Source organism: Amblyomma maculatum, chromosome 11 (assembly GCF_055883805.1).
Source record: "Amblyomma maculatum isolate TAMU_Amacu chromosome 11, ASM5588380v1, whole genome shotgun sequence".
Lineage (NCBI taxonomy): Eukaryota > Metazoa > Arthropoda > Arachnida > Ixodida > Ixodidae > Amblyomma > Amblyomma maculatum.
This window is the reverse complement of record NC_139354.1, coordinates 8,439,691-8,454,327: the sequence shown is the minus strand read 5'-3', so window position 1 is coordinate 8,454,327 and position 14,637 is coordinate 8,439,691. Positions and strand designations below refer to the sequence as shown.

The 14,637-nt window shown below is 47.4% G+C and overlaps 2 protein-coding genes across 2 annotated transcripts in view; both read right to left on the bottom strand.

Moving 5' to 3' along the window:
• LOC146172746 (uncharacterized) overlaps positions 1 to 4,658 on the bottom strand; it is a 243,314-nt gene extending 238,656 nt beyond the window's left edge. Inside the window, exon 1 of the mRNA XM_084584981.1 lies at positions 4,272 to 4,658. Coding sequence (XP_084441107.1) covers positions 4,272 to 4,367 — 96 coding nt within the window. The 5' untranslated portion in view covers positions 4,368 to 4,658. The remainder of the gene's footprint in view (positions 1 to 4,271) is intronic.
• A 4,764-nt stretch (positions 4,659 to 9,422) lies between these two features.
• tctn (tectonic) lies at positions 9,423 to 14,454 on the bottom strand. The gene is made up of 2 exons (XM_084583401.1): positions 13,748 to 14,454; positions 9,423 to 11,271 (listed from the first exon to the last, which is right to left on the bottom strand). Exons 1-2 carry the CDS (start codon positions 14,445 to 14,447, stop codon positions 10,034 to 10,036), a joined length of 1,938 nt encoding a protein of 645 aa, XP_084439527.1. The 5' UTR covers positions 14,448 to 14,454; the 3' UTR covers positions 9,423 to 10,033.
• Positions 14,455 to 14,637: the final 183 nt, after the last annotated feature.

Below are 14,637 nucleotides of genomic sequence, written 5' to 3'. Positions count from 1 at the left end.
ACCGTTTATCCGTTTCCATTCGCTGCGCGTACACATTTCTCGCCTTCCGGGATTTCGCAAAACACTCGAGGCGATTTGCCATCGTGCTAAACAACCGCTCGTTCACAAAACGGTGGCAGAAAAATACGCAATCTTAGAGCAACGCACCTTCGGAGATGAATACATTTCGGAATACATTTCATGTTTGAGAAACAATTCACTACCAGGGTGCATTCCGACGCTTGAGAGGAAATATGCTGCTTGTACAAGTGGCAGAACCTAGCTGGTAGCGCAGTCTTCACTAGATATGTAGTGCCAAGCGAAAACTCGAGAGTAGCAATGTCTGGAGAGCCAGTCCCCGCTCTGCCAAATAGCGCTGAAAGGGCGAGATGTACTAGACGCTCTCGTATGTCCGTTTGAGGAAGAAATGCGCACGGATAAACCACTACGTTCGCCTAATAATTGCACCGAGGTGGGCCTTTTCGTCCCTGCAATGAACGACTAAAGAACTACCATGAACTAGCGCTTGAGGACGAAGTCAAATGGGGACTAGCATCGCGTAATTTAATGTCCACTCCACGGCCTTTTTAGCCAGCCGAGCTTGCCGAGCCGTGGAACAGTCGTATTAATAAATTCACAGGTCCTGGCGTTACATACACTCAAACGCTCAAGCTTAAAGCGTTCAAATTAAGTATAAATTGGTCCATCAACATTACAACTAACAATTCGATCGCTCTTAAAAAGCACTCTCTCGGTTTCGACACCAGCCAGCAAGGCAATCATAAATTGCCTAAACAAAGCACTCTTCAACCGATTCATGTCCAATTTTTCTAACGGTTTCTTTGTATTTTACTCATTTCCAATGGAGGGAGGCAGACTAGGTTTGCTGCAACTCAGCTGGTGAAATTCAGTCTGTATGTACAGTCACTGAACTCGCGGAGACACTTTTACGGCTTCCCATCACAACTGCACGGCGACGTCAGTGAACATGGCGAAAAAAAATGCGGGCCGCCGCCAGAAGCCCCCGTGTCCCACTGTGCTTGCAGCATGCCTTTAAGTCTACACGTGCTACAGATTTCAAAATGGAGCTAGTACCGCATGTATCGGCCTATAATACGAGTTTTGTGTGTTTGCTCCAGAATTCACAATGCCAAAATGGCGTCTCCGATTTCAACTGAGGCTCAGCGTAATCAGGCTCTTGCCCGGGACACCTGATTGCGGTTTCAATATTACCACCGAACAGCTAGGCGATGACATATTAAAGGGGTGCGCTTCCGTACAACACCTAAACACTTTTCAAGGGAGCGCCTGCTGACTCGTTAGCCTAGTAAAATGACTCTGACTTTACCGAATGAAGACTATCGCAAACAGAATAAACTAATATTTTTCCTTTTTTTCATGCATCGTTAAGAAATTTCACTTCGTCCAATGTGTGGACTTCTGCGATACACGGCAGCCCACTCTGACACGCGCCAAGGACATTTGATATTTTTCCCCAAAGGAGAAGCTCGAGTTTCCGGGTGAAACATGATCACCGTTCGCTTCGTTGAGCGCCCATACATGAGCGCCGAAGAAGGACCTCAAATCAGAAGTAAGCGTACGGCGCAGCTCGACGGCCCATGCGTCTAGAAACGTTTTGTCCTCGACGAGAAGCAACGAGCGCGATGTACTCCGCGGTGCGATTCAGGTTTGCCTACCTTCACGGAAAGCCGGCACTCTTGCCAACTGCCTTCGGCGAGCGCATTGCAACGTTCGTCACATCCCTCCCCAAGCACGCGTTGCCTTATTATGCTAAAAATAGGTATGACCACAAGAAAGCTCAAATGCCCCACACCTTGCTTCAGTCTTTGAATTCAGCGTGTCGAGTGGTTTAGTAACCATCATGATGTTCACTACGGAACACTAAACATGTCTGTAGTTACCATATCTCCTCTGGATAGTTAATAAAGTGCATCTTTTACAAACAGTGATCCCTCCCACAGTTCGGAATACGGCAAACAAGCCTACGTTCATGCTTAGAACGTGTGATCCGCGGTTGTAATCAGTAACTACGCACGGAGCCGTGTACTATCAAGGAAGGTCTCTAAGAAGTTTATCAACGTCCAATAGCTCTGAATTTGCAATACCGTTGCCCGCTGAGGCGCCTCCATCATGGTCCCACAAGGTTCCTCGGAGACCAACAACCAAAAAAAAAAAAAATTAAAAAAAATCTGAAATGACCCAACTGGCTCGTCTCAGTAAATTCTCTTTCAGGGGGTAAGATGTATTGCCTTCACTGCCTGATATCCGTCAACAACCGCTATTCTAAATCATGTTTCTCAGGCTGACCTGGTGCGCTGAAAGCAGCTGTGAAATGGAACGTCGTGTACCTGGAGCATGCTGACGGACATAGGAAAATAATGGCTAAGATAATGGAATCGAAACAGAAGAAGAAAGGTACGGGGCGTGTCTCTTTATCACAGCGTTGATAAAATCCAGGAATGCATCGATAGCGGTGAATTTTGCCTGTCCCATCGTACGGCGAGCGTGTGGTTGATCCACACCTCACGGCGAAAAGATAGCTGAACGCTTGTTGCATTAGACGCCTGAAATGGAGCCGGGGCATTTAGCACTGACACACATGCAACACACTCACCCTCGATCTGGCAATTGCACCGGAGATTACACTCAGTGTTGTTTACATGTAGTACCTACCACGGTGATGACTGGTAAACGTCTCGCGTTTAATTTTGTTTAATTTTTCCCCGACATGGCGAGCTAGGGGGGAGGCTTAGAATGCAGCGCGGAGCGCGTAATTTCGCACCGACATAGAATACACAACCGGTGCCAAGCTAAGAAGTCGGGCTAGCCGAGGGATTCGTTTGCACAGTTGAATCCCCCCACTGCCGCCGGCAGAGGCCCGGCTCCATCACACAGGTCTTTTTTTTTTTTTTTTCGCGACAAGTGCGCTATACAGCGGGCAGAGCGCTAGCAGGAGTATGACCAGCTGTTCGAGCGCGGCAGCAGTGCTAGAAGCAGCACTGTGTGTACGTCGATAGCGGAGCGCGCGACACGAGCACAAGCTGCGTAAGCCAGCCTCGATGGAATAATAATAAAAGAAATGTGGCGCGAAGGCCTGACAGACAAAAACAAGTAAAAATAGAGCCTCAAAGGCCGCCAAGCAGGCAGCCATCGCACTATTTATATGAATGGTACGAACATGGGGGACGACAAAAATACTATATGCTAGGGGGATGGGACTCGAAGTACTGGATTTGGAAAACACAAGTGGTCGCCAGTGTGAGGGTTGAGCAGAATAGTTATGAAACAGCCGGCCGATACGCGTCAATCGAAGTCTTTCTGGATGCCGTATAGTTGGTGTTTTGTAAAGTTCGCGTTCTATGTTGTCTTAAGATGACAGTCTGATGGGTGCTTCGTTACAGTATTCGGCGACGAAAAAAGCGAGTTGCCAGCCAACGACATCGAGTAATAAATAGCCACGCATCGAACTGACATACAAATAAAAATTCATCCCGGAATCAGAGCTCGTGCGCGCTAATAAACGGCCAGGCATGCGACGGATGCTGGCAAGCGCGAGCCAGACCGGGTCACAGGAATAAAACCCCAGCTTACCGAACGCCACTAAAGGTTTATAAAATATGAATATAGGTGTTTTGCCGTTTCAGGCAGAGAAGAAGGTCCGGGATTTTTTTTTTTTTTTTTTTTTTTTCTGTGCAGCACATCACAGGCGACACGGTATTGTCAATAATGGACAGCGAAAAACCTGGCGAAGAAATAAAATCAGAGTAAAAATTCGGGCCAGAAGAAAATATGATACACGAAACACGGCGGGCAGAACCAACCGAAAGCTCGGCGGTTGCGCTGAAGGAGGCCGAGGGAACGTCAGGAATGTGCCGACGATACCGTCGAGAGTTGCCGTTGGCGAGCGCCTGAGAGAACAGCACGCTAAGGCAAGACCGGTCATCTTCCTTCCCTTCCACAGCCGCCGAACGTGCGTGCCTCGAGGCAAGGAGGTCAAAGATCCCGTTCCAATCCGCTAAACGGCACGAGAGAGCCTCGTGAGCTGGCGGGGGAGCGCTGAGATTCAATCCGAAGAAAATGAAAACGGCGCGAGGAGAAAAAAAAAAAAATTCCCTTGGAATTCGCGCGAGTGCTCTGACGGCTCACGCTTGACCTGGCGTTGGTCACTCCTCACCACTCACTCACAAACACACAAACACAGGCACGCACTAAAATAATAATAAAAACAAAAACACCATCGAACACACACGACTCAGGCACCCAGCTCTCACCGATTCGAAGGACTCCGGGGCCCACAGCTCCTTGAGGTCGGCTTCGCCGATGTCACAGTACAGGGATCGGTCGACTTCGAGGTTTTCCATGGTCATGATTGCGCCGGCTGAGGCGAGTCCGAAGACACGGTCCGAAGTCGTAATCGAGGGCGGCGCGTTCGAAGGCGCCTTGCTACACGGACGGCTTGACGACGAGGGGCACTCTGTCGGGAATCGTCGTTACAAAAGCCAAAGCGCACCAATAGCTCACACACCGTCGCTCCACCAAAGACGACGGATGCCCACACAGCGCGCAGCGCACTTCACTCACACGAAGATAATTCCCGACTGCAACAAGTTGCCGAGGCGAGCGAGCGGCGGCGGCGGCGGCGCTCGCTTGCGACGACGAGGAAAGGGGGAGGGCCGGTTTCTCCTTAGCGGAACCGGAAACACAAAGCCGAAGCGCGCATATCACTCCGCGCCTCGCGATTGCCCTGCTAGCGTCGTTCATCCGCGCCAGAAAATAGTTAGCTGGTCGTCTGCTCTTGGTGAGAGCGCAAGGCGGGTAAGAACAGAAAGATGAAAAATAGGGGCGGACTTGTTTTCTCCACCCGAGCGAGACTCAGTTCTTCGCTGCACGTGGTAATGAAGCAAGTCGAGTAGCAGGTCGCGCCAAAGGAATAACCGTTTATTTTTCGGGGCCAGAGAAAAAAAATTAACAGCACTTCACACGCCGCAAGTACCACCGGCGCACTTCTTTCTCCCTTTTTGAGCGCGACACGCTGTGTACGCTGATTGGTTGCTACGGGGGCGGAACCGGACGTCACAGACGCATGCACACACACGGCCTCTGCAGGAGCGCCGCGACAGGAAAGCGAAAAAAAGTAAAAAGGTGATCGTCGCGGAAGCGAGGTGGGAGGAAGACGTAACGAAATACAAAGCAAAAAGAATTGCCGGGTTAGACATTGCAATGGCGGATTCAGTTTCTTTTACCGGCTTTTCTAACCGGCCTTTAAAGCACCGTGCTTTAAAGCATACGTCGTCTGCTGTTATAGAGAAAGCACCGGGCGGCTCATGCGTCGTCTGCTATGCGGGCCGCCGCTGTCGTCTGCTGCTCCAAGGTGAGGGGCCGCCCTGAAGCAGACGATACTGCAGCTCTCCGTCGCGGCTTTATACAATTGAAGACCGTTGCTTAATTTACCCTAGCTTCAAGCTGGTGGTGAGAACTTACGTTGATCGTTAGCTTTCAGGGAAATACCTCACCTGAAATGACGAGCTCGTTTTAAAATATCCGTCGACCGGCCTGGTGCTGAATGAAACCTTTCTTTGAATTTCGTGTATGATCACCGCCGTTCCACTTCCGTTTGTTCTTACAAGCATTTGCTAAGTACAGGAGCAGAATGATGAGACTTTCTAGCTACTTAGGGATATTTATTCATGGTACAACTGTAAGATGTGTCGTTGTTCACAACTGACCCCCCGTCCCCCCATTCATAATATACTCTCCTGTGAGTTTATTTAGTGCTCACGTGACTAGAGAAACTCAAACAGGTTAATACGAACCATGATCGAGAACCCAGTCAGGCGAAACAGAGTGGTGTACAGATTTAAAGCTTAATTTGAAGAAATCTTTAGTGAGGTTCTGCTGCCTTGGAGTGGCAGAATAGTTTGCTGCAGGCACAACAATCTAGTTGGAACATAGCCTCCGTCCCTTGCATCCCGTCTTCTTCATTTCTTGTGTCCTTGTTACTATCCGCTGCGAGTACGGCGAAAACACTTAAATTTGAGAGGGGCCGGCAGCAGAGTTGTAAGTAACCTTCTAGGGCCGACAGCTGAGTTCTAATTGATCACTTTTTAATTACATTTTTCTGTTTGTAATAAATGTGTTAGTTTTTAAAACAGTAAAGTTTCGGGTAGTTCAAAAATATTTTTCTAATTGATCACCGGCCATTATTTCTTTCCTTTCTTTTTTTTTTTTTTTTTTTTTTGCAAAAAGAAAGGCAACAGGAATGAAGAGTTCATGACATGTCATTTGCGTCAAAATTGTTCGACCGCACGACGGTGCCCAAATGGGTGTCTAAATATGGGGGACGTCAGGATCCACACCAGCTTTTGACCGAAGGGCTGAACCGACCATACTGCGGTTCCAAACCAGAAGCCATGCTGTCATGTTCGTAAAAATACATATACAGACATTTTTTTTTTTTTCAGCTTTTCAGCAGCCTTGCCTGAGCACTATTTCAGAGAGCCAACAACGAAAGGGAGCGTTTCAAAAAGGACGCAGTAACTGGCATCGAAGCATTGCGCAACAACGAATGGGAGCGCAAGGTGTTCGTTTGTTGAACGCCATGCTTCTCTACAGCGCTTAGAATGCTCAGTGCAGCTGCTGGTGTTTTCAAGAGGAAACGTCGCAAAACTAGGGATGAAAACTTTGAGAAAAGAAAAACGTTTTTTTTTTTAATTAACAACAATTAAAAATTTAAAGGAAGCCGCACTACGGTTTTGCCACTGAGCGAGTTTGTGCTACGGCAATAAATTTCGACGAGAAGTAACGTAATACTAATTCAATTAATCTTTTGAAATTATTCAGTCACTTTCCTGGGCAGTGATTGACCGCAGTAATCAGTTACCTTTAGGATGGAGTGATTGTAGATTTAAATGGATTGTTACGTTTCTGTAACGTGTATGAAACTGACCGGTTGTAATCGCTGACCAGGACCCCTTTGGTGAAATATCTAGCTACAAGAATAAGAATGGGATGGAGAAATATGCCAAGTGCTCTCAGCTTATAAACGACACCTTACCAAAAAAACCCATGAAGAAAGTTTACAAAAGATGTACCTTATTGGCAGCTCTTACTTCTCGGACGAGGATAAACTTACAGGCTATAGAGAAATTGCTACTTTAATACAGTTTTTTAATCAAGAATCAGAAATGGGCACGAGGAGATCACCTAATGCGAAAGCAAGGAAACCGGTGGTTCCTTAGGATAGCAGAATGAATTAGAAGAGCAGACAAGCATACTTTGGGAGGCAAAAGGGAAGTTCGGAGGAGATTATGCCCACAAAGTAATTTGGACAGAGCAGGCACGGCACAGGGCTGAATGAGGGATATAGGAGAGTACTTGCTACGCATCGGATGCTTACATAAGCTGCTTCTGATTTTGAAGAAGTAAAATAAATAAAATAATGCATCATCATCATTAGCCTGACTATACCCACTGCAGGCCGGAGGCCTCTCCCATATTCCTCGAATTAACCCAGTCCTGTACCAGCTGCATCCACTTGACCCTTGAAAACTTGTCAACCTCATCCGCCCACCTAACTTCCTGCCGCCCCTGCTACGCTTTCCTTCCCTTGGAATCCAGTTTGTTACCCTAAGCGACCATCAGTTGTCCGCTCTACGCATTACATGCACTGCCCATGCCCATTCCTCCTCCTTGATTTTCACTAGAATCTCATTAACTCGAGCTATTCTCTGATCCACTCTGCGTGCTTCCTATCTCTATAGTGTTGCACCAACCATTGTTTTGTTCCATAGCTATATGCGTTGTCCGCAACTTAAAGGGTCCCAGAAAGGGGGGTCTGAGGTTGGTTAGATAATGCTTGCGTTATGTAGAGTACAGGTCACTGGGCATTCACCGCCGCGTACAAAACCTCAAAAGCAAGCAGATAATTTACAATACATTTTTAAAATTTACCAAACATGCGCTTCGCGCCGACCAGCAACGCCAGTCTTTGGCGCGAATTTTTGCAAATTGCGTCACATCTGGCTTATTGCGTCCCCTGCTCGAGGGCTATCATTGGTTCGTTATGCCAACGTCACACCCTGCATTTACCAAAATGAAAGCGCTAGATACAATACATTTTTACTTTTCTGGAATAATTCCTCATTTCAGAAAGAAATTAAGTCATTTGCGTGTAGGTTTACTGTGCCTGGGGGGTGCAGTATCAAAAATGAGTGCAGCACTTCCGGGTTTATGTCCTGTCGTCGGCGTGTACCTCACGTGCTACTCTGCTGCCGCCGCCGTTGAATCCGTAGCTTCCCGCCCTCGAATTCGGAACTTTAGGAGCGGAGCTACCTTTGAAGTGATTTGCAATGAACACACCGTGTTGTGTCGTCGACTGTAAAGCCAGGGACCGGCAAGGTATCACCCTTCGCCACTCGTCGAACGATGAAGGTGTGCGAACTGCGTAACTCCAACGCATCGGACTGCCCAGTCGAGCAAGCTCCGGAGCCCCCGCGTCTGTGGCCGGCATTTCTTACCGCACGATTATAACTACAACCCCTAGTTCGAGACGACCGGCTGATGGGACAGCGAGTGAGCGACAGAGACCGCAAACCGGAAGCCAACAAACCGATCCGATCGATGACGTATATTTGTGGGCGGAGCCTGGGCCCCGCCTGTAATGTTTATGTTTTTATAGCTCGCTCCCATGCACGAGTTGAGAGGGAAAAGGCAGGGGGTCATTTTTAAGAGCCGCTATTTCTTGTTCTACGCAAGCTTGATTAAAAAATTTTACGAGAGAGTGCCCAGTCGCCTGTGCTCTACAAAGCGCAAGCATTAGACTAACCAACCCCAGACCCCCCTTTCTGGGACCCTTTAGGTAGAACTCTTTTCGTTAACCTCCGCGCTTCAGCCCTATAACTGAGTACAGATAAGATGTAAAATAATACATATTGTGGGTGAACACATACTAAAGTATGCAAGCACCACTCCGAAAGGCCATTTGGTGATGAGGCTTGCAATATCGTTATGAATACTCGGACGTTTCTTTTTTTTTTTTGCTTTTTTTTTGCGGCTCTTGCCCCGCCCAGGGTTGAGATCGTCAAAAAGTGCTCTCGCGCTGCTCTGAAACTCTGTGTTCTTCGTCAGCAGTGGCTGGACAACGCTTCATATTAAACACCACCTCCTGTGAAGTCGGCTCATTATTTCGAACAACTAATTCCCCCTTCTAGATATCACTTTCGCGCGCCTGCTGAAAATTTGATACTCGGCTGTAAAGACATCGATAGCTTCATCTTGAAAAATTGACAGAGGTATTTGCTCAAATACCGCTAGACCTCACCATGCATGCAGAGCAAGCCAATTAACACTGTCGAAACTTGTCACGCGTGTAAATGGAGCTTGTTTTTGGAAGGCATACCTCAAGTTCCTCGAAATACGTCGACTACTTTATTCATTGAATGTCACCTCGGAAACAAACAAATCTTCAGCATTCATTTTGTATATAATTCGGTGTAAGCCACAGGCAGAGTTCTTAGAATTTTCACGTCTCGGTCTTGTATGAATGATGGAGTTGTATGGCAAAATACAATACAGCGAAAACGCGAGCTATTTCATTGCAAACGCGTGCCCCCAACTGGACTAAAACGACTCCGGCAGCGTTAAAAGGCGCGAAGCGCTCGAACCATTTATTGAGATAAAACACACGAGGCGAGCGGAGGAATACAATCAGCATAGATACAGAGCACCGTCTCTCACTTTGTTTTGCTTGCAGGGAAAATAACACACTTCAAAACATCTCATACGACGTTCGTCAGCCTCGTTTCAGCGCAGACTCAAGCCACAGCTGCGCAAATAGGAGTTTAATAACGAAGGCCAACATGTGCGCGCTTTCCGATACACGGAACAATTAACGGCTGCTCGAAGAAAGAGAGCTTGAACGTCTCTCGCACTTCACCACTCTACGCCGCATTTATTTCGCCCAAAAGGTCGGCTCAGCAGGTGTTGGCCTTGAAGCGCATCCACACAACACGAGATGCTCCAGATGTTCAACGCTCTAACAATGCTCCAGTAGCGGGAGCAGCCGCCAGAAGATGACGATGACAAAGGGCAAAGCATAGAAAGCGAGACTTGCTCGGCCGTGGCATTTCGCAGCTGCTGCAGACTCGAGAAAGAACGGGTAGAAGAAGTCGTGCGGCAGCCGCGCGTCTATCGTGGGCGGTGGCGCGAAGATGCGGCGCGGCTTTGGTGCAGTGACGTCGACGAAACTCACAATGTACGTCACTTCCGTCGGAGCGCTGTGACGGGAGGAGGAGAGGTGAAACTCCAATGCTCCGCTGTACGAGCGCAAAACCGAAACTATCTTCGCTTGAGGTTCGGAAGCGTGGTCTGTCTTGGCGTGCAAGATGTGAACGCGAACTAGCGTTGCAGGCAGAAGGCAGACGTCACTTCCTGCCGGTGATGGTGCTACCATGACTCTCGTCTCTGCTGGCAGTGGGTTCTCAACCAGGATAGGAACGAAGTCCCGGGCTCGGGACCTGTTGGCGTTTCCGAAACTCGCGACGTGAGTGACGTAACGGTCCATGCCGGTGACATAGGACAGTAGCGTGTCTAACAAGGCCGAACAGTTCTGGAATCTCTGCGGCCGCAGAAGGCAGCCTGTTCTTACGTTTGTACGAAATTTGATTTTAGTCATTATTTTAGGAGACGAACAGTCGCCATCACGCGTTTCTGGCGCGCTCAAGTAGAGCGCGGAGTGTTCGCCTTTCTCACAAGTCGAATCGTTTTGGTTAAAACAGCCAGCCAACACTGGAAGCCCTGATAGATAACCCGGGTTACCGCTTGCCTTCCATGTGTCAGCTTCGTTGCTGGACGCCCAGACGAAAGACACAGAGAACTTTTGGCTAAACTCCGCCTGTCCGGGTTCAACGGTCGACAACTTGAAGTAAGCCTCAATCCTGAAAATGCCGTCTGCGCCGCTGTGAAAGATTCGATACGACACGTCCGACACCACGTGTACGCAGGTGCCATCGACATAGCGAGGAGCGACATCTGTGGCGTTGGCTGCAACGCAGGAGTCGTCGGAGCACACAAATGCCTCTATCCTAGCCCTCTCCTCTGGGCTTGAGCGAATCGCGAATCCACTGTGATAGGAGGCCGCGGAGAATGCAGAACTCGACGAGCACGACTGTTCCAGTGTGCCGACTTGGCGCCGGCACTCGAGTTGTACGTCGTGGAGGTAGACGACCGCCTCGGTAGCCTCGCAGCGGGAGCTGAACAGCTTGGTCGGCAGTCCTGCGAAGAAAGTGATGCGCGCTATTTTACTCTGGAAAGGCGACGCGGGGCTAGCGCTGTATCAGCTCTGTGATGGCGTCAGGGCAACTGGAGAAAAGCAGACGGAAGCTCAGATGTGTTTCGGTCACAGCACTACAGCGGTCAGCCAGTGCATGCTTGGAGTAACGCTGCAGCAAAGTGTAGAGAAAACGAATTCTACCATAGCCCCTTTCTCACTCGCCTTAATTTATAAATCCTTTCAATCGGTGATCTACGATAGAACATACTTCGAAAGCGTTGATTTCAACAATGTTCGTTTTTTTTTTTCTTTTTCTGTTTTCGTTTTCTTTTACGGCAGAGCCTATATACAGCTCGTTCGGTCGAAAAGCTGTCGCCGTACCGAAGTTTCTCCCCGAGTGTCGTCAGAATTACGTGTTCGGAACATAATAGGAAAAATGGAGGCCTGTATTTGAGGCGGTGTCCCATATGGCGCGGTTCAAGAGTCCCCTGAGAGCCGTAATACATGCTGCGGTTCGCCTTTCCGAACTAATTTAGAAATAAAGTGTTTTTGTCCTCTGAAAAGCGAGACATTGCACCTCCGTTTCCTTCAAATATTCACTAAAACAAAGAAATGAAAAAAAGAAAAAAAAAAGCATCGCGGAATGAAAAGGCGACGTTAAAGTTGCTATCAAGTTTGCCCTTAAAGTTCTGCTTGTTGATTCCCTCTTTGATTTTTATTTTTTTCTTTTTTTTTTCTTTTTACACACCCTTTCTCGGCCTTTGAATTCGAGGATTAATTCAGCCAGGACAGGGTGAACTAAACCTTGGCTGCCATTAGTTGATTTTTTTCGCCATGTTTAGGCCACCCTTTAATAAGGCATTTCCTTAAGTCCTTCCCGCTAATTAGCCCGAATTTTTTCAGCTGACCACCTTGGGATCTGAAGGCATCTGGAAAGCTAACCGAAGCTCTGCCTGCCTCTTGATGGGTACTGTGACATCCTACCGAAATGCCACTTTTTCTGTTTTTTCTCAGTAACTCTCACATGCGATAAGAATGAGTCACGTGCTGCATGATCGTGTGGGAAACGTTTTACTGACATCATAGTTTCAGCGCTTCTTGCCCACTTCGAGCCGAATAGCCCGATAGCCTGGGTTTTACAATAAAATGTGAAATATATATATATAAATATATATATATATATATATATATAACATGACGAAGGCCGGGCTCCGGCCGAAACGTCGGAAATGAACCGTTGTTTTCATCTGTGAGCCCCTACCTCATCTTACACATATTTCTGGATCCTGGAAGACTTTTATGAAACATATATATATATATATATATATATATATATATATATATATATATATATATATATATATATATATATGATCAGTATATAACTGACTAGCTCGAATGGAATTTAGTTTGCTTTTTATCAAATGATCATCGTTGAAAACTTTTCCACCGACTGCAGTGGCTTGTGATCGCTTTGAATATTTGAAACTTGCCGTCAGCCTAGATTTTTTATTTTATTATCTCATAATGTACCTTTACATTACGGATGCTTCGTTTGCATCGAATGTTTTATTCTGTAGTTCCTCATAAACATTTCTGGTGAAAATATTGTCAACCAACTACATGAAATTTATTTCCAACATTGTGCCATACTGAACTTCATTTCTCTCGACATCAATCTTCGTAATACCCCCTGTGTTCCTTTACAGAAAAGGTCGCTGAGGAAACTGGAGCTAACAAAGTAGTATTAAACTGCCTTTTTTGAACTGTCGAGAATTCTTCCTTTTTCCAGTTGTCATCATGCGTTTAGTCTAAAGCAATGGCAACCGACGCACTGGAAACCTTTGACGACAGCTCTTGCGAAAGGATTATAAAATTGAGCACATTTATTTGTGTATTCATGCCAACATAAGTCTTCTCGAGGTTTACTGTTAGCTCAGCGTTTATACTACTCCGAGCAAGTTGCTATGATCACTGCAAGCTTAGTGCTTCCGATTTACGCAATCATTACAAAAGATGATCTATTGCAGCTGTTGTCGTTTCGAGAGCCCCAACACTCGCTGTTATTGCGCCCAAGATGCACATCTGTTCGCAATGCATGCCCACAACACCATCGTCTTAAGCGCACTGCAATTTCTTGGGCTAGTTAGTATAGTTTGGTGATTTTCGCGGAGCCTGAAGAACTTAACAGTATAATCAAGGAGTCCCGTTCGATGTTGACGTCCGAGTTCATCCTGAGTTGTGAGATTTTAATCTGAACTCAGTTTGATTAACAGCAAGTCGATCTTTTTCTGTCGGGCATACACTAACAAAGTCAAAAAGAAATACAGGACGACTTTTACGCAATAATAAAGGCTGGTTGAAGTTGATTCCCGGCGTCATTTTAACTGGTCGCTCAAGAAACGGGTTGCTTCTCTGTGTCGACTGAACGAAAAAAAAAAAAATCAACAAGGGAAGTATAAGGGCTTAGAAACTCACTCCATTCCTGGGCGGTTCCTCGGTCGTCAACTCGCAGCAAGGGGCTTCCCGCTTTGAAAGCGTCTTGGGACTGAAGCCTCTGTCTGTCCAAGGGCATCCATTCGTAACTGACCCGGTCCTTTAGTAATCCGTGTGCCTCGGCCAACGTCGCTACTTTAGGTGGATCCGGGTATACGTCCTTCTTCTTGACGTTATCGACGACTATGCAGAGCAGGTCACCGACCGGCCTCTTGTGGAAGAGAGTCCGGTTCTTGAAGACCAGGTCCCGCTTGGTGCAGTACCTCAGGTCTGGCTCCTGCTGCGGCTTGTCCGCACAGAACTGGAACGCCCTGGAGTCGTGCGCACTACACTCGCCGTCACAGCAGCAGTTCACGTCGCAAGAGTTTGCCGTGAGGTCGCAAGGACAGTGGTCACGAGGAGTCACGAGGAACGTGGAACGTGGGGGCGCTGTCGTCGTTTGAGGAAGTGACGTCGTGCTGTCCGTCACCGCTTGCGTCACCGTTGTCCCGGCAGTGGTCTGTGTCGGTTGCGATGTTTCTTCGCCTGTAGTCGCAAGTGTCGTGGTAGCCTTAGAAAGTTCTGTAGTCACACCCGGTGTTGTCTCATTGGCACAAACGTAAATAATGAAGTTAAATCCGAACCACAAGTTAAAAAACAGACGTAAGGAGTTCTTTGAAAGTGTAGACGCTACCAATAGCATCCTTGGCTCTGCCTTGGCCACAAAGTTCTCAGATGAGTAAAACGTATAAATGCGCAGTTACACACTTATACCATGTGAGGTGGTACGCAAAATATAAAAGCGAGACACATCAGGCATTTTTACATTACGCGGAATTTAGACGAAATATGTCAACACAGATGCTACTTGAATAGATCCACAGTACCTGAAC

Excerpts from the sequence above, each read along its gene's own strand:
- tctn (XM_084583401.1), bottom strand. The coding sequence starts at position 14,447 with ATGCTATTGGTAGCGTCTACACTTTCAAAGAACTCCTTACGTCTGTTT. Across the intron at positions 11,272-13,747 it reads AGGAACCGCCCAGGAATGGA|GACTGCCGACCAAGCTGTTC; the intron begins GTGAGTTTCTAA and ends CTTTCTTCGCAG.